Raw genomic sequence first — 25377 nt, 5'->3', positions numbered from 1 at the left:
ACAAGCAGCCGCGCATTTAAGGGGCTTCTCTCTGGGCAGCAGGGTGACAGAGAAGCTGCTCCATCTCGCCTTCTGCCAGATGCCCGCCAGGGAGGCTGCCCGAGGAAGGACGTTTTGTTCGGAGGCGTGAAGTGGAATTGAAAAGCTTGCTTTTTTTGAAATGCGAGGAGCTCCCAGGAGTTGTCAGTGAAGCGGAGGAAATTCGCGGGAGGCAACAACCCTCTTTTCAGTTCAGCACCGAGGATAGGGGTAGCTGCCGTGACGTCATAGGAACATCAGCCAATGCGGGACTGGAATTGCAAGCGAATTTACAAGAAGGAAGACTAGCAACGGTGGTTACCTGGAGTCCTGCCCAGACCAGGCACCTGTAGGACCCCGGCAGCCCAGCATGTTGCCCACTGTGGGAGAGGTATCGAAGCCCTGCCGGGAGGAAGCCAATGAACATTTTTTGTACTCCGTTGACGTCGCCGACTCACTCTCGGCAATTGACCGGCCTCTTCGGAGCTAAGTTAGGAAGTGGATTTGGCTTAAAGATAAAGCGTGGATGTCACAAACGGATCTGGAAATGCCTATGCAACACAGGTATGCTCATCGGGGCGGACAGCCAGGACTGGTGGCCAGCTCTGTGTGTTGCCTGCCGGTGACCCGTTGTTGTGCGTGAAACAGCCCAGGCGAAGAAAATGCTTCTTACTATGCAGGATGTGTGTGTGTGTGTGTGTGTGTGTGTGTGTGTGTGTGTAAAGGAAGTCTCACCACTCAAAGCTACCCAAGAGATGGCAGGCAAATGCTCAAAGCTGCAGCTTTGAAATATTCTTCCAGAATACTGTAGTTCTATGGGCTTAGATGATTTACGGTTAGGACTGAAACACTGATCCTCCCAGAGCTCATATTCAATCTTGCCCAAAGGAGATCCTGTTTGCACCCTTCCATGAAGACAAAGGCTGCGCACACCGTATAGGCCTGCTGTATATTTAAAGCACACATCCTCTAGCGTCCCGCTTACCCATGCACCAAGAATCCTGTATCCATGTGCATCCTTTGAATGCATGGTGCACAGCCAAATGGTCAATCGCAAAAGCACCTTCAGTTGGAGTCTGGGCGCTGGGCAAACGGGTCCATCTGGCCTGGCAATAGCTGAGAAGAAGAAGAAGAGTTTGGATTTGATATCCCGCTTTATCACTACCTGAAGGAGTCTTAAAGCAGCTAACAATCTCCTTTCCCCTCCTCCCCCACAACAAACACCCTGTGAGGTGGGTGGGGCTGAGAGACTTCAGAGAAGTGTGACTAGCCCAAGGTCACCCAGCAGCTGCATGTGGAGGAGTGGAGACACGAACCCGGTTCCCCAGATTACTAGTCTATCGCTTTAACCACTACACCACACTGGCTCTCAGTGCGATAAGTCCTCTTTGTCCCCTTTCTTCTTGAGCATCACCAGCCTTGGAGCGTCGGAGAAGACGACCTGGTTCAACAGTCAGAGCCCTGAGTTTCTCCCTGCAGTTTTAATATGCAGCCACATTTTAATAAGGACTACCAGGTTTAAACAATCACAGAGTAATGATGAGACGTTTAATGGCCCACAAAGGCGCTCCATTTTAAGCAGAGCAGCAGATTAAAACAAGGTGTGTCCTACACCCACCAAAACAAGGTGTGTCCTACATCCACCAAAGATGATGACCAAGCCATTAAGACAGGGGCTCTCAAAGGGTGTGGCTGTGCCTCACTGGTGTGGGGCAGGAGAAGATGGCAAGAGTGGCAGGAAGATTCAGGGACAATCAAAGAAAGTTTTCTTTATATGCAGAATATGGATAGATACCTTTTCGAACATGAGTTTGACCAAACTGCGGGAGGCAGTGCAAGACAGGAGTGCCTGGCGTGCTATGGTCCATGGGGTCACGAAGAGTCGGACACGACTAAACGACTAAACAACAACAACAACCTTTTCAAAATGAGAGCAAGTGCATCCAGTGATACTGAGGACAATCCTAGTTGTGATCCAGAATCGCCTTTCAATCGGGTGCTGGAGGAGACCCTTTTGGGGTTGATTCATGTTCTTATGTAGCTGCATCGTTTTATACTTTCTGGATGTCCCACGATCATATTATTTAGTAGTTGTGTTCTGTGTTACAAATCAATCATTGCTAAGAGTTTTTCCTCCCCAATGTATTTCTTTGCAATATTAGCAAATTTGGCGTGGCACAAGCAAATTTTTATCCTGAAAGCGAGGACTAGAGGAAAAGGTTTGAGAGCCAGGCGTTAAGGTGCCACAAGTCTCCATTAAGTTTACAAGCACATCTTGCAAGGTGCAACTATTGCCTCATCCTGATCCAAGAGTCGTCCTGAAGATTTTCCCGCTGGAACTCAAGCGAGGCTTCCCTGGGGCACAACACAAAATCCACCCGGGAATACGAGGGCATGTCAGCCAGGTGGTGAGGCAAATGTCAGTAAAGCAAAAACAAACAAAAACTCCTACTCTGGGGTGGAGGAGCATCGGGATTTGCCAGGTGGCAAGAAACTCAATAGGCTTCTTCCACCTTTCCTCTGCTTCTGCCCTGCCTCCAGTAACCTATTCCCCGCATATAATTCATTTATCCCGTCAAAGGAATTCGATAGTGTAGCTAATCCTATTTACGTCCACTCAGAAGTAGGCCCCATAGACTTCAGTGGGGCTTACTCCCAAGTGTCCTTTTGTACGGGATTGCAGTAGCCTATGGTACAGGGGTGCCCCCCCCCCAGACAAAACACTGTAGTCTCACAGCGACAAGAGACTCTCAAGCTGTCGGTGCTTAAGGGCTAGAGAGCCATTCTCTTCTAAACCCTCAACAAGTAAGCTCCATTGATATTCGTGGGGCCAGGGAAATGGGTCTAGATTTCTCAGTCGTCGTCCCACCACCTGCGCCCCCGATTCGGAGCTAGCTCAGACTTTACAAACACTCCCTTCTTTAAAAGCTCCCGGAACCCCAAGGTACATTCGGTGCTATTGAGACGTCTGAAGAGGAGATGAGGAGCTAGCGTGGCCTTGGGTGCTATTCTGGCACCAACCGAAGTCAGCCTTATTGAGGTCAGTCAGGACATTGGGCGCAGATCGCTTGTGTGTGTGTGTGTGTGTGTGTTTGTGTGTGCGCGTATCACTGGGCGTGGAGGAAGGGGAAGAAGCAATGGCACACGACGCGAACCCATGTTTCTCGTCACGTTCCCCCCCCCCCATATTTCTGGTCACGTTTCTGGAGAGATGCGGCTCCCGCCTCCCTCCCTTAGTGGCGGCGCCCAGCTTCGATCCATGTCGATCGAGCCCCGCTTTCCAGGTACGTGCCGCCTCTCTCGGCAGCGAGGCTGGGCTGGGCGTTTTCCATCGCGGGCGGAGCCGCGGCGCGCGTGGCAAGAACTGAAGCTTTTCTCCACCTCCTTCACTCAGGTCGTGGGGCGGGGATCGCGGTCCTCCCCTCCAGCGGCTGCTTCCCTGCAGCATCAACTGCGACGGGGGCGCTGCTTCGCTCCCTGCGACGCTTCCGCGTTTCCGCGCTGACCTACTGATACAGTAGTCGGGGAAGGGCTGTGGAGCCTGCGGCTCGCGCGCGGGCCCCTAGGCGGCGCTGTGCTCCAGTGAGGCGCCCCCGTGTCTGCAATAGGAGCGCTTCTCCCCCTTGCCCACGGCCGCCCCCCCTCCATGAGCTCATTCCGAGCCAAAGGCAGCGGCTGCCTTCGCAAAGGGCTCGCTCTCGCTGGCTCAGCACAAGGCAAGCGGGCGGGCGAGCCATGACTTCGGCCGGCGCCTGGAAGAAGAAGAAGAAGAGCACTTGCTCTCCCCGCGCGTCGTAGCGAGCGGGTTTTGGGCTGCTGCAGCTGCTGCTCCGGTGCGCTCGGCTGCTGCTCGCCGCAGCAAATTTGCTGAGAACGTGGGATTATGGTACTGTTGGCTCGGTCTGCAGGGAGCTGAGGAGGAAGCCAGGGACAGAAGAATGCGGGTCTATTTAATGGTGTGCTGCCTTATTTTCTACACCGTCAATGGACAAGTAGAGTACTCCATCCCCGAAGAAACGGAGCCCGGCACGCCTGTCGGGAATCTAGCGCAGGATCTGGGCATCGTGGCCGCGACACTTCCCTCCCGGAAATTCCGCATGATCACCAGCTCCAGCAAGCAATATTTTAGCCTCGATGCAAGCACCGGAGCTTTGTCTGTCAAGGAGCCCATCGACCGGGAGCAGATCTGCGCGCTGAAACCTACCTGCTCTCTGAATTACGAACTGGTGCTAGAAAACCCCTTGGAGCTTTATAAAATGCAGTTTAAAATACTGGACGTGAACGACAATGCCCCCATCTTCCCGCTAGACGAGTATCATTTGAACGTGGCCGAGTTCCTGGCGCCGGGAGCTCGCTTTACCCTGCCCAACGCCCAGGACCCCGACGAAGGCATCAACGGCGTGCAGAGCTACACGCTGAGCCCCAACGAGCTTTTCCGACTGGAAATGCAAACGCGCGGAGATGGCAGCCGGTATCCGGAACTGGTGCTGGAGAAGCCCTTGGACCGCGAGCAGCAAGCCACGCACAGGCTTGTGGTCACAGCCAAAGATGGAGGGACGCCCCAGAGGTCCGGAGACGCCCAGGTCGTGGTCACCGTCCTTGACACCAATGACAACGCCCCCGCCTTCGAGCATTCCGTCTACAGGGCCAGCGTCTCTGAAAACTCCCCCAACGGCACTCTGGTCACTCAGGTGCACGCCACGGACTTAGATGAAGGTCAGAACGGGGAGGTCCGGTATGCCTTCAGCAATAGCACCCCTGCTGAGCTCCAGAAGATGTTCCACATCAACCCCCAGACCGGGGAGATAATAGTAAGGGGGAGTTTAGGCGCCCGGAAGCCCCTCCTGGAGATGTTCATTGAAGCAAGAGATAAAGGAGTCTTCGGGATGTCCACTGTAGCCAAGCTGCTGGTGGAAATAACTGATGTGAACAACAATGCTCCGGAGATCACGGTCACTTCTCTTTCCAGCCCCATCCCAGAGGATTCCTCTCTGGGCACAGTGATAGCACTCCTGAGCATCACCGATGAAGATCCTGGAGAGAATGGGAAAGTCATTTGCCAGATTCCCACCAACATCCCCTTCCAACTCAAGTCCTCTTTTGATAGTTACTACAGTGTGGTCACCAGCGGCCTTCTAGATCGGGAACGGGTCAGCGAATACAACATCACTGTCACTGCCTCTGACCTGGGCTCACCTCCCATCGCCACTCAGAAGACTCTGCAGGTGCACATTGCGGATGTGAACGACAATCCCCCTAAGTTCCTCAACCAGATGCGTGAAGTTTCCATAACGGAGAACAACAGGCCTGGGGTGTCCCTTTTTCATGTGTCTGCCTCTGATCCAGACCTGGGGGAGAATGGTCGAGTCTCCTACCTACTCAGGGACATTGACATCCAAGGCAGCTCCTTGACCAGCTATTTGGCCATTGATGCAGACAGTGGAATTGTCTATGCAAAGGGCATTTTTGACTTTGAGCAACTCCAGAGCTTCCATTTTCAAGTGGAGGCCAGGGACAATGGCTCTCCAGCCCTGGCTTCCGCCTTTATAGTCAGCATTACCATCCTTGACCAGAATGACAATGCCCCAATCATTTTGTACCCAGGGGTGAGGAATGGCTCGGTGGCAGTAGAAATTGTTCCCCGCTTGGCAGATGCTGACTACCTGGTGGCCAAGGTAGTGGCCCACGACCCAGACAGTGGGCAGAATGCCTGGCTTTCTTATCACCTCTTGCAGTCTTCCGACAACAGTTTGTTTCGAGTTTCCCCCAATGCTGGAGAGGTCAGGACTAGTCGCTCCATGAGGTCTAGTGACCCCATTAAGCACAAAGTTGTGGTCTTGGTAAAGGACAGTGGGGAGCCTCCCCTCTCCTCCTCCGTGACCCTGGGCATCCTGCTGGCTGACTCTCTCCCACAAGCGCTCCCGGACTTTGATGACAGCTTGGAAGCACGTGGGCAGCAGCTGTCCAGCTTGAACTTTTACTTGATCATTGGTCTAGCTTGCCTTTCCTTTGTCTTCCTTGGCTTTCTAATCTTCCTTCTTGCCATTCGACTTTTTCACAGTAGGACTAGTCCCTCATGCAGTTGCTGCTGCTGCTGCCCCACAGATGAGTATGAAAAGTATCGCTACAATGTGCGCATGCTCCCAAGTTCTCATTTTACACCAGAGATGGTCGAGGTTGCAGGCATGGGGAAGCTTACGCACACCTATTTGTATAGGGCATCTCTGGGTGTTGGGCCTAGCAATAACAATTTGATGCCCAATGGGGATGCCGCAAACCTTTCCAAGGGGGCAGGATTATTACAAGTGCCAGCATCTTGCATTCAAGTGCAGAAGGTGAAGAGTGACCACTTTAATGCCATTCTGGTGGTAAGCAGGGTTTTCTTTTAATATAAAAATGTTATGTGTCTTTCTTGGGCATGTGTGTCTGTGTTTGGGGTGGCAAAAATAATCCAAAGGTGTATCCACTTTGGTCCATTTTTATTTAAAGGAGGTCAGTACATTTATAGAAGCAACACTGAATTTGCTCCTAACCTCTCAGAAACTAAGGACAGAATAAAAGAACTAACAGCAAATAGATTGTACCTGCCTCTCATCATTTTTTCTATTATGGACACTAATGGACAGTAGATTCATGGTTGCCAAAAAACAAAGTGCAACCAACCATCCACTTCACATGATGCATAACGTGCATAATGCATAATTAATTTAAAGAATTTATTGCTACAATATGTGGTGAAAGTTTCTGCCTTAGATGGCTTCATCAGAAAGGGATAGACAAATTCATGGAGGATGGCCCATCAACACTAACCTGCCTAGCCAATGGTTGAAATCTGGAGGGCCACAGTGGACTAGATGGCTCCTTGCTGAGATCCAGCAGGGCTTTCTTATATTCTCCAGTCAGATTTTTTATGGCTATCTAGTTAGCTGTTACTCAGCTGTGGGGAAATGGTAGTTAAAAATTTGGTTCAAACGTTTGATCTTCACTGTCTGTGCTGAAAAGTACAAAATACTTGAATTCCTTGTATTGATTATGAATTGTGCCATGTTATCAATATGATTGTGTAATAATAATACTAATACTACTACTAATAATATATTTATACCCCGTCCATCTGGTTAGCATTTCTTTCTTTCTTTTAAAAAAGTTGGAATATATTTTACTTAAAATTTGCAAAGAGGTTAAAGAAATACAGAGATCCGCAATATGGAAATAGCAGGATGCAGGGGGAATTTTGAATATTTTTGTTAGTGACGCTGCCAATATGTTTCATAAGTGCATCATGACCTATTGTAAAATTACTTCCAATTATGGCAAACTACAATCTTCTACAACAAAATTGTCCAAAAGGAACCTTGGGGTCCAACAGCGGAGCGCAGTCCAGTTTCCAGTTCTTGAAATGGACCAGTCGTTGAACAACATTCATGGTTGTTCAAAAATCTCTGAACTACACCTGAAAGCAGTCCCCATAATTGCCAGAAGAATTAAGTTCATTTTGAATCATTCATTTTAAAACCAAAACTTTGAATTATTTCTAGTTCATCTTCACATTAATTACCCCAAGCCCACCCCAGCAGGAGCTTTCTTAAAAAAAATTTTTTTTAAAATGAAGTACCGTATTTTTCCGTGTATAAGATAAGACTATTTTTTCCCTAAAATTTTTGAAGTTTAAAATAAGGAGTTGTCTTATACACGGATAGTGCATTTTCTTAATTTCGAGTCCCCCAAAATAGGGGGCGTATTATACAAGGGGGCGTGTTATACATGGAAAAATACGGTATATTGGATCTCTATAAAGAAAGTTAGAAAGCAAACATGGAGGCAGTGTTCTAAAGCTTTTTAGGGAGATCCAGAGGCACTGCTATTGCTAAGGATTTTTAGTCAATCCATGTTACTAAACGAGAATGCAGAAAAAATGAAAGTGAAGCATTTCCCAAGTCTTCCCTGCTGAAGAGATTTGCTATCTTCCAATAGGAGCAGCATGCAGAAAGAGGTACAGGGACAAAGCGAATGATGCCTTGTGCCTTTAACAGTAGTGTGACAGGCAGCAATTAAACAGGGTAAGCGTTTTCTAATTTGAATATACAATTATGGGCAAAACTTCACCTGTCAGATGTGAGACATCTTATTACTTGTGTGTGGCTCCTCATTGAGTTTTGCACCCTATACAAGCAGAGGAGCTTGTAGCTTTCTGAATGTGCTCTGTGTGCACACACATGCACACTAAGGATGAACTTTTTATGAGCCTGGACTAACCTAGTTCATTTTGTAAAAGTATGAATTTTAAGTGGAACTAGTTCCTTTTTGGACAGGATGAACTTGAACTAGAACCAGTTCCTTTTTAATACAAACTTTCCAAGCAACTGCCAATTTCTGGTAGGCCACTTTGTGCTTGGTGGTTGCAATGAGTCTTCCAAAGACTGCTGGTCTAGATCGATCTCAGTCTGATCCAGTCTGATCTTTACAGATATTAATTTATACCTTAACTATTAGCTCCTGGGCATATCCATTTGGCTGTGGAAATTTAATGCACCTTGGTGGGTCACAGTCACTCTAGTGTGAAAACAAAGCCATATAGCCAACCCCATCTCTAGAAGGGGTTAAAAGGTAAAGTGCTTTTAATTTCCATTGATGTGAATAGGAGAGATTTGTTGTTGTTTAGTCGTTTAGTCGTGTCCGACTCTTCATGACCCCATGGACCATAGCACGCCAGGCACTCCTGTCTTGCACTGCCTCCCGCAGTTTGGTCAAACTCATGTTCGTAGCTTCGAGAACACTGTCCAACCATCTCGTCCTCTGTCGTCCCCTTCTCCTAGTGCCCTCAATCTTTCCCAACATCAGGGTCTTTTCCAAGGATTCTTCTCCTCTCACGAGGTGGCCAAAGTATTGGAGCCACAGTTTCATGATCTGTCCTTCCAGGAGAGATTTTAGGATGCCTTAATTTCTGTTTAGGGAAGCTTTTAATGTTTGTTGGAGTTCTGTATTTTAATATTTTGTTGGAAGCCGTCCAGAGTGGCTGGGGGAACCTAGCCAGATGTGGGCGGGGTATAAATAATACATTCTTCTTCTTCTTCTTCTTCTTCTTCTTCTTCTTCTTCTTCTTCTTCTTCTTCTTCTTCTTCTTCTTCTTCTTCTTCTCTGAAATGGATGAGAAGTGTATTTTGGCTGGAACTGTGCATAGTTAGCTTACCTTAGGGCAAAACTAGATGTGATGTAAACACACACACGTTGCTCAAGAAAGTAGCCCCATGTTGGGCCCTCCCCTGATGTAACATCTAGTTCATGCCCTGATGCCATAATGCTGACCATTCGTTGCCTCACCTCTGCTACCCAGCAATGACTCTGCTGGCCAAGGCTAAGAAATGCCAGGGCAGAAACTGAATTGAACACCATGTTATGCATGGGGTGCGGGAGATTTTGACACAGGACTGCTTTTTTGGCAGCAGCTCTGCATTTTCTGTAACTTATGCCAAACATTTATTTTATACAGTAGAAATTAAATCAGGAGGTTCATAAGTTGTAGTATTCTAATGGGTTCAATGTAGAACCATGTATATATGTATTATTGATTAACTTCTTCTCTCAGATACAAGCATTCATTCCGAAACAACTATTATGAGAAATAAATGAAGGAAATGGAGCAGCAGTGGTTGTGGTTAAATATACAAATATAAAGCAAAGAGAAAGTTAATCATGGTCAATCAATACAGATTGTTCTTTTTATTGTGTCTCTTTGTGGTGAACAAGCAGAGCATTAACTATATGCTTTGAGATGTTCACATTCATTTTTTGACTGCAGTCCTAATACTTGGAAGAATCCCTTTCGAAAATTGGGACGTGTCTGAGTAAATATCAGAATTGAGGTGGAAATATATATTTTTTATTTTCCTATATCACATTTTCTCACAGGTTTACCGGTATGAAAGATGGAATACGGCGCAGTTCATTTAATCTATATAGTAGATTAAAGAAAATAATACAATAACTGTAATTGTTTCATTTGGGATTTGTCTGTCTTCTGTTGTTGGTGTTTTAACAATATCACTTGGGGTGGGCTGTTGGGCTTAGATGCTGCTTTCACAAATGGAATGTGTGATCCTGCAGTGTTTTTGTCTCTGAAATCCAGGCCAAGCCTCTAAAAATAGAACTATAGACTTTCAGTAGAGGAAGTGAGATGGAGCTGAACTACATGTCATGCCATCTTGTTTCAATTTATGCCCTGTGGTGTGCATAGCAGAAAAATGGAAAACAGGTCACACACCCAAGGACTCTGAGCTTTTTGTTTTAACAAATAAAAAAATGAAAATAAAATAAAATATGTTATGAGGAAAGATGAATTCTGGAACCGGGGTATATTATGCAGATTGGTCAAATTTCCACAGATATGTTTATTCTGTATAAAATTCTACTTCTGGTAGGCAGGGGCAGGAAATGATGTTACATAAAGCACAGAAGTCCTCACTCGCCTCCTTGACTGCCACCCTCTTGCTTCAAAGATTTCATGAGCCACAGTCCCTCACATTTCAGGTATCTTTGTTTATGGAAACAAAATGGAAGCTTGTACTGCTTGAGGATGTTCAATTCAGTGCCTGATATCCATGTTTGTGTGGTATGTTCAGGAAATGCTGAATCCAGTCCACCAGACAGCATTCTTGTCCCTATGCCTCAAACTGAACTTCGCAGGTGCCTTTACGCAGATGAATTGACAGCGGTGGCTGGTGACCATTGGGAATGGTGGAACAGAAGGGGATGCCTAGTGACAGGCAGAGCCACCCTTCAACTGATTGTAGGTAAAAAGGAGGCAGGTGGAGGCAGACAGGTTATTGGTGCAGTGCCCCATTCCCCTTAGTGTACCAGCCTCCAATGTGAATTAAGTAACTCTGAAGGGGGAGCAGGTCCATTAGCTCAGGGATAGAACACATGCTTTTTGTATCCAGGAAGTGAAGTCCCAGTTTGAATCCCTAGCATTTCCAGTCAAGAGTCATTTCCTGCAGTCAGAATAAACTGTGCTGGTCTAGATGGACCAATGGTATAACTCAGAATAATGTCAATTAGAATATTGGGGGGGGGGGTATCAAGGAAGTGCGTTTCTTGACAGTCAGACGCCTCTAGACTGCTTTGTGTTATAGGTTCAACTTTTCAGTAAAATTTCCTCATGTAAGCCTTCACTATTCCTTTGAATCAGATTTTTCAGGATCGGGCTCAAAGGCAACCTACGGCTTTTGACTTAGTAGTTCCTTTGCTAACCTGTTGTGAGAAATTCATCCTCTCTTTCAGCAGAATGGGAGATTTTCCAGGGTGTGCAAAATAACAATCTTATTTGCGGGGGAAGCTTCTTTGATCCTAGTACATTAGTGACCTGTTTCAAATGTTTTGACTGGTAAATTCTACCTCAGGGAATTCCACTCTATAAGTAGCAAACTGTGGGATAATTTCTCTCTCTCTGGTATCTCTTTCCCCTTCCCCTCCCTGGTGTGTCCTCCAGACCAGTCACCTGTTTCTTTCTGTTCCATGCTGTTTTTTTCTCTTGAGTTTTTACCACCACCAATCTTACACATGATGCTCTCACTTCCCTGTGTGTCCTACTGCCTTTGTCTCTCTTGCTGTCCACCCATTATTCTCTCCCCAGCTTTCTCATGCTGCTTTTGTCCTCTCTCTCCAGTCGTTTATGACTGTCTCCTCCCTTTCCTCCTCCCCTTCCCCTTCCAGAATCCTCACAATTCTGTGAAAGATATTACCTCCTGAAACACTGTATATTCCCCAAGGGAAAGAAAAAAAAATCTATATGTGGCAGGCCAAAATGTAGAAGCACATCCTCCTCCTTCAATACTATATACATAAATCCAGATGTTCCCTGATTCAATTAGTGTGCAGGTCATAATAATTTTCATTTTGTGTTTCTGACAAAACCTTTATGAAAAAGCTCATTCCACATTGAAGTAGGGTACCTTTGCATGTCTACTTATGTTTCCAACCACGGTTCTCTGTGTCAAAGGGTGCATACAGAGGCACAGGTAGTTTGCTGGAGTGGGTGGTTATTTTTATAAACAAAGTGAATATATGTCATTGAAGAACTTGTGTGTTTCAAAGAACCTTGTATACATGTTGGGGTGTGGGGTGTTGTGAAGAGATGACCTACACGTTGCACTTACCTGTGGGATCGTTCTCATTGGGACCCAGGTCAAACAGAGACAGGAATAGTGGGCAGGTTTGGTTCTCATTGCAATAACATCACCAAATGTAGTGCTAAAGTACTTTAGTTCTCGGCAGCCATTTTCTTCTTTGACATAAAGCAAACAGATGTACTCGGGGACACCACTGAGCGGAGTTTCCACTGAGTGAAAATTAGACCTGCCTCTTGTCACTGGTGACCCTAGACACAAGGAGTCAAGACTGTGTCTATCTCCATAATCCTGTTCCCTCAGTGGCTCAGACCCATATTGGTTTCTGTTCATACCAAAATGAAAAGAAATAACCTACATATTTCTTCCTTACCACTGATCTGGATAACTGCAACCTCAGTTTGCAGACAACAACAAGCCACACCATGGCTCATTTGCACTGCATGCAGGACCCATGCGAGCAGAGGAAAGCTGTACATTCAAAATCCTGCAAACTACAGTTTAGCATGATGGGTGAAGCATATGATACCCTGTGGTTCCCACTTAGCTAAGTACTGTGAACCCCCTGTTTTTCAGAAGCCAAGCAATGGACTCCATACTTTTGAAAATGTTGATCTCTCTGTGATTGTTGTTGTTATGTGAATGGTGCTATGGACCCCTTGGGTGGGCTACGTGGACCCTCTGGGGTCCACAGACCACCAGTTGGGAACCACTGCTCTATTGAAAAAGAACACATGCAATTTGTTTGAGATGCTTACATTCAATTGTATTGTACACATATGAAGAAGGATGCTTTGTCTTCCCCTTAAAAATGGAATATGGGATGCTCCATCTCTATGATAATTCTTCCTTTCTTTGTTTTTAAATGAATCTGAGCTAGTGCATTGCACAGAAATAGATCAATTTTCCAGAAGTAGAGAGTTTCAGTATAATAACTGTCCTATTTATGCCTACTTGGAAGTACGTTTGAGTTCAGTGGGGCCTATTCCCATGTAAGTGTAAGCTGTGAAATAGAAATGGTGCCATAATTTAAAGGTATGAGTCAAAGGCCCCTCCTCTTGCGAGATGAAATGTGCAAGCCTATCTGTAGCTCAGTTGTGCTGAGTCTTGTCAGCTCAGTTCCTTCCTTCTTTTTGTGAACTGCACTCCCTGCCAACCACTCATGTGCTGCTGTGAGTGACCTAGGATTATATGGCTGCCCTTAAACATATATGGAAATAGCTACTGATTAATCTACTCCTGATAACAAGTGCATCTACTTTTTTTAGCCCAGCCACGGAAGTGCAATGAATTATTGCAGCATCAAATTTCAAGGAATGATAGGGAATTCTGGCATTCTTTAAGATTCTGTGGAGTGATTATTTCTTTTAATCTCCTAGCAATAGCAGTCCTAACGCTTAGCATTATAGAGTGCTTTTTACAGTGCTGGAAGTGCTTCACATAATTTATCCAGTGATCCTTAGGACAACAAGTTAGTTCAGTATTTATGTCCTTGTACTGTAGTAGAGAAGCTAAAGGTAGGGCCGGCCCTACGGCAAGGCTGGGTGGCGCAGGGCATCAGGGCGCCGCCGCATGGGCGCTGGGAAGTGGGGCGGGGGGGGAGCACCGGAGGGATCTTCACACCACGGCGCCAGGGCGCCAGATATGCTTAAGACGGCCCTGGCTAAAGGTGAGAGAATAATTGTCTACGCCACCTTGGTAGCTCTTTAGCCTGCCTAAGTGGGCTAAGGTAAGATTTGAACAAGGGACTTGTTATCAGCCACCTACAAGTAGAATAAGTTTAAAGGATCATTTTTTTGGGTGGGGGAGTCCCATTTTCTTTGTTTCTTGTTCACAGCATCTCCTCATGGAACTGCAGGCTGTTAAGATCCATAAATGTGTCACTATAATTAATGGCCTCAGAATTCTAAGCAATGTTTTAGTTTTTAAGAAATGTTAATTAAAATGGTCCCCAGAGCTACTGTGGCAATATCATATATTTAAATATGTACATTTAATTATAACACACACACACACACACAGAGAGAGAGAGAGAAAGAGAGAGAGAGAGAGAGAGAGAGAGAGAGAGAGAGAGAGAGAGAGACCCAACAAAATGTTGCCTTTTATCCCCCAGTCCTAACATGAGTGCTGCTCTTCAGAGCTCCAGCTGGCCTGGAACAGGAATATTGTAGCGCTGTTTGAGACTTGCAGGGGACACTGTCCCCCTCCCCTTTTCCTACCTTTCTGAAACCTTCCCCTCAGGAGCTCAAATGACCAATCTCTCCTCTTTCCATTTCCTCTGTGCCTCCCCCCACCCCGGTCACAACTGTCCTCAACAACAGACTTCTTCTCACCCTGTCTGCTTCAACAGGGATAGGAAATCTATGGCTCTTCAGAAGTTGGTCTTCCAACTTCCACTTGTCCATCCACCATAGTCCATCAGGGGTGATGGGAGTTAAAGTTCAACAACATATGGATGGTTGCAGGTTCCACATTCCTGCTTTAGACCATTAATTTTTCATACCCTGAGTGGATGTCTATCTAAACTCATTCCCATCTGGGTTCAGACCTTGCTTCAGGACTATATCAACCTTGGTAGTCCTGATGGATTACCTTCAACAACTACTTCTTTTCCTATTGTGCATCTATATGTGTCCCTTGCCTCCTCTCCTCACCCAATCGCGCAGAGCTCTCTAGTTTCCGCTCTTCCTTGTCCTTCCTTGCAGCACTTGCTATTTCTCACCTCTGCATGGGCTTCATTCCAATGTTGTTTCCTGGTTCTCTAGCTTAAATATCTGTCAGCAAAGAAATAATGAAAGTTGACAGCGAAGTGTTATCACTGCGTTTTTAGCTGATACACCAATGACATTGGTAGAGCAAGGAAAATGAAACTGTGCAAACTCAGGAAGAGAACAGGCATATTGGCTTCTTCTTGAGTTTCATTTGGAAGGTTATCACCCAAACTTGAGAAAACTAAACATCTGATGTAAGAAAAAAAGAAGAGTTTAGTTTCTGAACAACCCAGTGGAACTTTTTGGGTTGTACAAACACACCTTCTGACCTGTATCCAAACCCAGTCAATATGCCAGACACTCCTAGACTAAAAACAGGCTGTCAGTAGCAGATGAGTAGATGTTCCACAATCCTGGTTGGTTGTCCAAATGGCCAAATGTATGGGAGATGTTTGATTTGTCTTTGAGACATCTGATTTGGCCACAGTGACTCATGCCTTACTTACATCCCATTTAGATTACTGTAATGGGCTGCCTTTGAAAAGAGCCCAGAGAGCTGAAACCACATTGTTGACCAGGTCTGGTCCTTAGAACAGCTCCACTGACTAGCAGTCTGTTTCTGGATGCAGTTCAAAATTATAAACCCCTACACAGCTTAGGTCCAAGCTTTCTGAAAGACTGCGCTCCCTCATATGAACCTGACAGGAAAGAAGGCAGGGTATAAGTATACGATGATGATAATAAAAGGTAGGAAATTCCTTTATCAAAGCCACAAACTACATACCCATTCCCACCTTATCCCCAATTCTAGCCAAATAATGCTCCCAAGCTTTATAAAATAAGTAGTTAAGAGGACTGGCACAAAAGATAAAGAGTGTAGCTCTTCTGTCACTGCTCCCTGTATTTGAGGAAAAGCAGTCATTCTGTTAGTTTGGGTCCAAATCTCCAATTGGTGAAGGTTATATTGAAACCCAAATCTGTATTCTGAAGCATTAGGTGCCTGTCCCAGTTTGGTGTCATCTGCAAATCTGATGAGAATCCCTCAGTTGCTTTTTCCAAATCACTTAAAAACACATTGAACAACAACAGGACAGAACCCTGCAGCACCTCACATGCCACCTTTTTCCAGGATGAGGAACTATTAGTGAGCACTCAGTCGGTCAATAAGCTACAATTCCACCTAACAGTTATCTTGTCCAGCCCACATTTTACCAGCGTTGCCACAGAAATATACTGAAATCAAGAGACAGACAGAAAGAAAAAGGAAATGAGATTCATCTGGCATGACTTATTTTTGAGAAACCTATGCTGGGTCTTAGTAATCACAGCATCCTTTTCTAAGTGTCCACAGAACGACTGTTTCACTATCTATTCTAGTGGTATTGATATCAAGCTGACCTGTTGGTAGTTACATGGGTGTTTTTTTTAAGATGAGGACATTTGCCTGCCTCCAGTCTGCAGGGACCTCACCTATTCTCCAAAAATGCTCAAAGGTTATGGACAGAGGCTCCAGTATTATATCCTCAAGCTCCTTTAGTACCCGTGGGTGTAGCTCATCAGGCCCTGGAGATTTGAATTCATTTAATGTAGCTTTGTTGTTGTTTAGTTGTTTAGTCATGTCCGACTCTTCGTGACCGCATGGACCAGAGTACTCCAGGCACTCCTGTCTTCCACTGCCTCCCGCAGTTTGGTCAAACTCATATTGGTAGCTTTGAGAACACTGTCCAACCATCTCGTCCTCTGTCGTCCCCTTCTCCTAGTGCCCTCCATCTTTCCCAACATCAGGGTCTTTTCCAGGGAGTCTTCTCATGAGGTGGCCAAAGTATTGGAGCCTCAGCTTCAGGATCTGTCCTTCCAGTGAGCACTCAGGGCTGATTTCCTTCAGAATGGATAAGTTTGATCTTCTTGAAGTCCATGGGACTCTCAAGAGTCTCCTCCAGCACCATAATTCAAAAGCATCAATTCCTTGGCAATCAGCCTTCTTTATGGTCCAGCTCTCACTTCCATACATCACTACTGGGAAAACCATAGCTTTAACTATACGGACCTTTGTCGGCAAGGTGATGTCTCTGCTTTTTAAGATGCTGTCTGGGTTTGTCATTGCTTTTCTCCCAAGAAGCAGGCGTCTTTTAATTTTGTGACTGCTGTCACCACCTGCAGTGATCATGGAGCCCAAGAAAGTAAAATTGGATATAACCTTAATATTGTTTCAGAGGAATTTTCATACATAACCTTGGTGACTGTGATTACTGTGGTTCAGCTTGTTCATCTGAAAGTTTGGATGCATTTGAATAATTTATTAAAGTCTATGGTACTTATCCCATTGATTGAATTGTAGCTGCACTTTCCTTTCTTTTGTTGGTGTAAGTTAAAATGTATTTTTTCTGTCCTTGTGTTTACCTGACAAACTGTTTTTCTTAGGCTTCAGTAACCATTATCAAATTGCAGCCCCTATTGCTTCTCATTTTCAGTGTAGGTTCTCAAAACCCATGAGGGTTGTATATGTCTCAACTTAAGAACACCTCCGAATCTCTCTTCTGAGGCAGCAATTTTTATTTTATTTTAGGCCTTCAGGGTCAAGTGTAAGGACAGCTGTATGGGCGCAATGGCACAGCATAACACAGTGCCAGCATGAACCATGAACCAACCTAAGGTTGTTTTCTCATTTTGACACATTAAGCTTGGTCATCCTATTGTACAGCTCAGATGGTGAGCAAAACCCATTAGGTGACATAGAAATGGATGGAGAGTGTGGATTGAGAGTGTACTATTAGGGTGGTGGTAGGAGTGCCAGGTTTCAGCATTTGGCATAAAGCTTTAGGGCTTTTTTTCAGGAGAAGGACTAGTATTTCAAGGGCAGAACCATGGAAACAGGCTATTTTCTGTTTGTCTTGATCTGAACTTTTGCTGTTCACTGCATTGTCCCATGCTCATCAGGCTCATTAAAATAAAAACGCAACACAAACCCAGTAAAACAATAGTATAAGGGCATATGAAAACAAGAGCTGGGGGAATTCAAATGAACAAAAAATAGCTTTTAAAAGCCTAGGCAAAATAGGACTCATTCTGAGATAAGTTAAAGTTTCTATCTGTAATAGTTGATCTCTTATTTTAATCTTTTACATGGTTTCAAATGTTTTTATGTAGGCTTGTTGTAAGCTCCTTTGATATTTTTTTCATGAAGAGAGGTATACAAATATTCTTTTATAAATAATAAAAATAAAATAATCTTATAATACATTCCTATTGAGAATTACATCTCACTAAGTTCAGTTACTCTCTGTTGAAGGGCAGACCAAACAATGGCACCATTAATTCAGCTGGCAATTGCAAGCATGGTTTTGTTTTTCTAGATTTAGAGGCACAGGGGGAACCAATAGTGGGAGATGGTAGGAGCATGCACTAGATCCAGACTGGGATCTAACCAATGGCAAAGCCTACCTGCTGATCCCTGCCCTAGATCACCTTCCCTCCCATGCCTGTTATTTACTTCAAAAAAGAGAGACATTAACACAATTGCTAATTTCATAGTTTGTGTGGCATGTCTAGTTTGATGAGCTTAGTCTTGAAGTGCCTGATACAAATTGGTAAGCAATAGTAGATTGCACTTGTCACTCTCATAGTCTTCCTAGTGCAGCCACATGTTTGACAGAAAATGGCAAGACAGCAATTTCAACAGGAGGAGGCTCACAAAAATTCCCCCAGGATTGCTCCATGCTTTTATGATGATGCCTGCATTCTAATCCACACCAGCTTCTCCTATAGCTCTCTTTTCACTTACAGAGATTTCATTTTCTGTCCATGCTTTCTGAGACTGTGATAGTAGTCCGAGATTTGAATTCCTGAGCAAGTAATGCCCCATCCCAAAATAATATTCATTAAAGTCAAGTTGAAATAGCTTTGGAAGATTCCCTCAAGGAAAGATCTTACATTTGATGGCTGGAAAAATGAAATCTGCTTTTCTATGGGAACAGCTGAAAAAGCTTAGTTCTGTTTTGGCAGAAGGAAGGATGGTTGGCATGTGGGCTCAAAACCTATATATGCCTGGCAGTGCTCTTTTGGCAGTGGAAAACCAGGTTAAAAAAATCAGTCACTAAATGAGGAAGCAAAAAAATCGATTGATGGTACAATTAAGCACTTAATGGTGATGCCTTTGAGTAGAATTTCTAACAGCCTGTAACATGCACAGCCAAAGGCTATTTACTGTCCAGCGTCAATTCAGTCATATCTTAAACCTGATTCACATGAACCAGTAGTAGCAGGGCTGCTGCCCAAACCATTGTGTCATAGCTGCATTGTCCATGTTGCTGCTGCAACTGTATAAATTGCTTTATATCTAACATTTTCATGCCAGAGTTCTCTGGGGTCCATAAATGCTGGCATGAAAGATGTTCTAAATGATAGGGGGAGGGGAAGCAAAAATGGGATCGTTCCCATTATTGATAAACATCTTTCACCATGATAATATGACTATTGGTGGATGCAACCTTGCTATCGGTACTTATGAATCAGGCCTAAGTCTCTCTCTTTTACACACACACAGCCAATCACTTCCCTCACTTATGCAGGTAAATGTGAACATTGTATATGCATCTACTGCTCTCAAAACTGTGCTAAATTCTGATGGAGTCAGCCTGTTTATTGCCAACCCCAATATCTGTGTGAGTTTCTATCATAGCTGCCAAGTTTTCCCTTTTCTTGCGAGGAAGCCTATTCAGCATAATGGAAAATCCCTTAAAAAAAGGGATAACTTGGCAGCTATGGTTTCTATAACTGTATACACTCCTGCATTTCCTTGGCACCATCATTCTCTGCATGAATAATGCTTCTGTTGCATGGCAAAAGCTTAAGGTCATCTAAACAGTGAGAGCTGCTAAAGTAGAAGATGAACAAATTCATTATCTGAATCCACATCTGTCTGCATTATTTATTCTTTCCCAACTAAAAATTGGGTTCTACATGAGCCTCATGATAGCTGTCTATGTTGTAGTGATTTTCAAAGCAAATAAGAAGAGCCACCATGACCAGTTAGCATTTATATGGTCTCATCAGTATCCAACAATGCAACAACAAGAACAAAAACACGTTTCTTGGTAATTTTACACCAACCCTATAAGGTTGCTAAGTTGGAGATAGGTGGCCTGTCTATAGCCACCTAGTAAGTTCATGACATCTAACATATACCATTGTTGAAAGCAGAATCAAAGGATAAAATCAGTCATGAAGTAGAGGGGAACAGCTACAAAGTGACTTATTATTATTATTATTATTTGCTTGTCCCTGTACTTTTTGTAAGCTGAAAAATGCTTTAGGGAATTATTAAATTCTGCTAGATATCAAGAACCATGGATGATACGGAAATTATATTAGCATCGCAACCATAAGGGTTGATAAGAGAGGGGAATTGCTATGGGAAAATTTGTTGTTTAGTCGTTTAGTCGTGTCCGACTCTTCGTGACCCCATGGACCATAGCACGCCAGGCACTCCTGTCTCGCACTGCCTCCCGCAGTTTGGTCAAACTCATGTTCGTAGCTTCGAGAACACTGTCCAACCATCTTGTCCTCTGTCGTCCCCTTCTCCTAGTGCCCTCAGTCTTTCCCAACATCAGGGTCTTTTCCAAGGATTCTTCTCTTCTCATGAGGTGGCCAAAGTATTGGAGCCTCAGCTTCACGATCTGTCCTTCCAGGGAGCACTCAGGGCTGATTTCTTTAAGAATGGATAGGTTTGATCTTCTTGCAGTCCATGGGACTCTCAAGAGTCTCCTCCAGCACCATAATTCAAAAGCATCAATTCTTCGGCGATCAGCCTTCTTTATGGTCCAACTCTCACTTCCATACATCACTACTGGGAAAACCATAGCTTTAACTATACGGACCTTTGTCGGCAAGGTGATGTCTCTGCTTTTTAAGATGCTGTCTAGGTTTGTCATTGCTTTTCTCCCAAGAAGCAGGCGTCTTTTAATTTCGTGACTGCTGTCACCATCTGCAGTGATCAAGGAGCCCAAGAAAGTAAAATCTCTCACTGCCTCCATTTCTTCCCCTTCTATTTGCCAGGAGGTGATGGGACCAGTGGCCATGATCTTGGTTTTTTTGATGTTGAGCTTCAGACCATATTTTGCGCTCTCCTTTTTCACCCTCATTAAAAGGTTCTTTAATTCCTCCTCGCTTTCTGCCATCAAGGTTGTGTCATCTGCATATCTGAGGTTGTTGATATTTCTTCCAGCAATCTTAATTCCGGCTTGGGATTCATCTAGTCCAGCCTTTCGCATGATGAATTCTGCATATAAGTTAAATAAGCAGGGAGACAATATACAACCTTGTCGTACTCCTTTCCCAATTTTGAACCAATCAGTTGTTCCATATCCAGTTCTAACTGTAGCTTCTTGTCCCACATAGAGATTTCTCAGGAGACAGATGAGGTGATCAGGCACTCCCATTTCTTTAAGAACTTGCCATAGTTTGCTGTGGTCGACACAGTCAAAGGCTTTTGCATAGTCAATGAAGCAGAAGTAGACGTTTTTCTGGAACTCTCTAGCTTTCTCCATAATCCAGCGCATGTTTGCTATTTGGTCTCTGGTTCCTCTGCCCCTTCAAAATCCAGCTTGCACTTCTGGGAGTTCTCGGTCCACATACTGCCTAAGCCTGCCTTGTAGAATTTTAAGCATAACCTTGCTAGCGTGTGAAATGAGCGCAATTGTGCGGTAGTTGGAGCATTCTTTGGCACTGCCCTTCTTTGGAATCGGGATGTAGACTGATCTTCTCCAATCCTCTGGCCATTGCTGAGTTTTCCAAACTTGCTGGTATATTGGGTGTAGCACCTTAACAGCATCATCTTTTAAAATTTTAAACAGTTCAGCTGGAATATCATCACTTCCACTGGCCTTGTTATTAGCAATGCTTTCTAAGGCCCATTTGACTTCACTCTCCAAGATGTCTGGCTCAAGGCCAGCAACCACACTACCTGAGGTGTACGAGACCTCCATATCTTTCTGGTATAATTCCTCTGTGTATTCTTGCCACCTCTTCTTGATGTCTTCTGCTTCTGTTAGGTCCTTACCACTTTTGTCCTTGATTATGGTAATCTTTGTACGAAATGTTCCTTTCATATTTCCAATTTTCTTGAACAGATCTCTGGTTTTCCCCATTCTATTGTTTTCCTCTATTTCTTTGCATTGCTCATTTAAGAAGACCCTCTTGTCTCTCCTTGCTGTTTTTTGGAAATCTGCATTCAGTTTCCTGTATCTTTCCCTATCTCCCTTGCATTTTGCTTGCCTCCTCTCCTCCGCTGTTTGTAAGGCCTCGTTGGACAGCCATTTTGCTTTCTTGCATTTCCTTTTCCTTGGGATGGTTTTCATTGCTGCCTCCTGTATAATGTTACGAGCCTCCATCCATAGTTCTTCAGGCACTCTGTCCACCAAATCTAAATCCTTAAACCTGTTCCTCACTTCCACTGTGTATTCATAAGGGATTTGATTCAGATTGTATCTTACTGGCCCAGTGGTTTTTCCTACTTTCTTCAGTTTAAGCTGGAATTTTGCTATAAGAAGCTGATGATCTGAGTTACAGTCAGCTCCAGGTCTTGTTTTTGCTGACTGTATAGAGCTTCTCCATCTTTGGCTGCAGAGAATATAATCAATCTGATTTCGATGCTGTCCATTTGGTGATATCCATGTGTAGAGTCGTCTCTTGTGTTGTTGGAATAGAGTGTTTGTGATGACCAGCTTGTTCTCTTGACAGAACTCTATTAGCCTTTGCCCTGCTTCATTTTGAACTCCAAGGCCAAACTTGCCAGTTGTTCCTTTTATCTCTTGATTCCCTACTTTAGCATTCCAGTCCCCTGTAATGAGAAGAACATCCTTCTTTGGTGTCATTTCTAGAAGGTGTTGTAGGTCTTCATAGAATTGGTCAATTTCATTTTCTTCAGCACCGGTAGTTGGTGCATAAACTTGGATTACTGTGATGTTAAAAGGTCTGCCTTGGATTCGTATCGAGATCATTCTGTCATTTTTGAGATTGCATCCCATTACAGCTTTTGCCACTCTTTTGTTGACTATGAGGGCCACTCCATTTCTGCTACAGGATTCTTGCCCACAGTAGTAGATATGATAGTCATCCGAACTGAATTCGCCCATTCCCTTCCATTTTAGTTCACTGATGCCCAGGATGTCGATATTTATTCTTGTCATCTCATTTTTGACCACATCCAGCTTACCTCCACTCATGGTTCTTACATTCCAGGTTCCTATGCAATATTTTTCTTTACAGCATCGGACTTTCCTTTCGCTTCCAGGCATATCCGCAACTGAGCGTCCTTTCGGCTTTGGCCCAGCCGCTTCATCAGCTCTGAATCTACTTGTACTTGTCCTCCGCTCTTCCTCAGTAGCATGTTGGACGCCTTCCGACCTGAGGGGCTCATCTTCCAGCGTCATAACTTTTATATGCCTGTTGTCTTTGTCCATGGAGTTTTCTTGGCAGGGATACTGGAGTGGCTTGCCAGTTCCTTCTCCAGGTGGATCACGTTTAGTCAAAACTCTCCACTATGACCTGTCCATCTTGGGTGGCCCTGCATGGCATAGCTCATAGCTTCTCTGAGTTATTCAAGCCCCTTCGCCACGACAAGGCATTGATCCATGAAGGGGATGGGAAAATTACTGTACTCGTTTTAAAGAAATTAATACAGAACATTTCTCACCCTGTAGAAAGGACCAAAATTTTATTTACAGAGGCAGATGCAAGGTAAATCAACAAACAAACTTGGTAAAGAATAAATGAAGTTGGTAGCACACTGGCCAGCTACAGGGCTGTCCAAAACCACAACATGACCCCCAGCAGCGGAAATAAGTAATTTTGGCTTTAACAATCCATCAGAACATAGTGGACAAGAACCAGCTCATAATTTCAGCTTCCCAAGTACTTAATAGGAGCCACTGTTTTAACCAGAACTGGCATCTTCTGATTATAGAGGTGGAATATTAGTGTTACTGAAGTCAGTAACAAAACTCCCATGGTTTTAGTGGGAAAGGATTGCAGCTTGCAGGCCTTTTGTAAACCCATAGTCTGAAGCTGGTGTAGCTCAGACACAGGTTCACCACCTCAATTTAGGGGGTCAGGTGCTTTTAAGTAGCACAGGGGAATACTGACTGCGAGCCAGTTCATATAAGCAGGACTATGCACTTCATAACCAGGTTTCAATCCACATGGGGATATTCTTCTGGGATAGAATTACTGTAGAACATCAGCAGAAATCAGAGATAATTCCCAGGTTATGGAACTCCACACCTTAGAAGATCACTTGAGCTTAGGAATACTTATTTTTGTAATAAATTTTTATTACTATTATTACCAGTGCTATTTTTCTCCAAAAAAAGAGAGAGGTGCTGGAGCTCACCATGAATGCCTCTCTTGTTCTCTTATAATGGCAATGGCGCCCACCCCAAGAGGTGCAGGAACTGAGTTCCAGTGAGTTCCGGCTGGAAAAAGACACTCTTCTTCAAATTCTGAACACAACCCTTTCCAAAAGCATTCCTACAATATGAACATTCAGGTGCAATGGCAACCCCTAGAGCACTCTATAGCTATAAACCTGTGTGACCTGGGGAGGCTGAACATCCTCTCTAATGAGTGTCCTTATCCCCTCTGCCAACCATCATTACCTCTGTCTTGTCTGCATTCAGCTTCAATTAATTTGTCTACATTTAGTCCTTAGAATAGCCATAGAATAAATAAAGGGAGGGGGGAAGGGGGGGAGACCTGTGTTGGCCAAGCTGTGTTTGGGTTGTACTATTGCAGAGAGCTGGCTTGGGGCTCATTTGAAGAAATGCTCCTCCATATAAAACAAAATCCACTCCCACACAAAATTTGTTGTTGCTGCTGTAAGGAGGAAGGTTTAGTCAAGTGAGTCTCAAATTTAAAAACAGAACAACACACCCACAGGAGTACAGCCTAGTCACAGCTTTGCCACCTCAGTGACAACAAGATTTAGATCAGTGATGGCGAACCTATGATATGCGTGTCAGACGTGACACGCAGAGCCCTCACTGCTGGCACATGCCCCATCGGCCCATTCGCGCTGTTGTTGTTGTTGTCCCCCCCCCTTGTTCTCCCGCTCCTCCTCACGCTACAGCTTGTCTCCACTGTTAAAACCCGGATCCTTTTTTGTTGTTGTTGTTGCTGGTAGCCAGAGATTGGTTTTTTAACCCTTTCTGTGCTTTTTTTTCTGGCGCTTTGGCAGACAATGATTGGGTGCAACAGCGTTCATTTTTTAACCCTTTCTGTGCTGGGTTTTTTGGTGCTTTGGCAGACTATGTCGGTGCTGCGTGTTAGTTCCAGCGAAGGTATTATTCGTCATTTATTTCTGTTCCCCCCCCTAAAAAAGCACAGCAGCTTTGGGGCACACCCCCAAAAGCAAAGCAACTTTTGCACCCCCCCAAAAAAAACCTCCAAAACTTTGGTCAGCAGCTCCCCCAAAAAAGCTCAAAAACCCTGGGCACTTTGTGATAAATAAGGGTTTTCTGGTTTGGTTTGGT

The 25377-nt window shown here is 44.6% G+C and overlaps 1 protein-coding gene across 4 annotated transcripts in view; it reads left to right on the top strand.

Moving 5' to 3' along the window:
- Window positions 1-25377, top strand: part of LOC118079391 (protocadherin alpha-5) — a 117556-nt gene that overhangs the window by 34342 nt on the left and 57837 nt on the right. The window contains exon 1 of one of the 4 annotated variants that reach the window (XM_060278124.1): window positions 3676-6386. The exons of 2 other annotated variants lie outside the window; for them this stretch is intronic. In XM_060278124.1, the coding sequence (XP_060134107.1) occupies window positions 3957-6386 (2430 nt within the window). In that variant the 5' untranslated portion in view covers window positions 3676-3956. Of the gene's footprint in view, window positions 1-3675; window positions 6387-25377 lie in introns of those variants that run through there. One more of the 4 variants, XM_060278123.1, reaches the window with a different exon arrangement.

This window comes from Zootoca vivipara, chromosome 8, assembly GCF_963506605.1.
Source record: "Zootoca vivipara chromosome 8, rZooViv1.1, whole genome shotgun sequence".
Classification (NCBI taxonomy): domain Eukaryota; kingdom Metazoa; phylum Chordata; class Lepidosauria; order Squamata; family Lacertidae; genus Zootoca; species Zootoca vivipara.
This window is presented reverse-complemented; position numbering and strand designations above follow the sequence as displayed.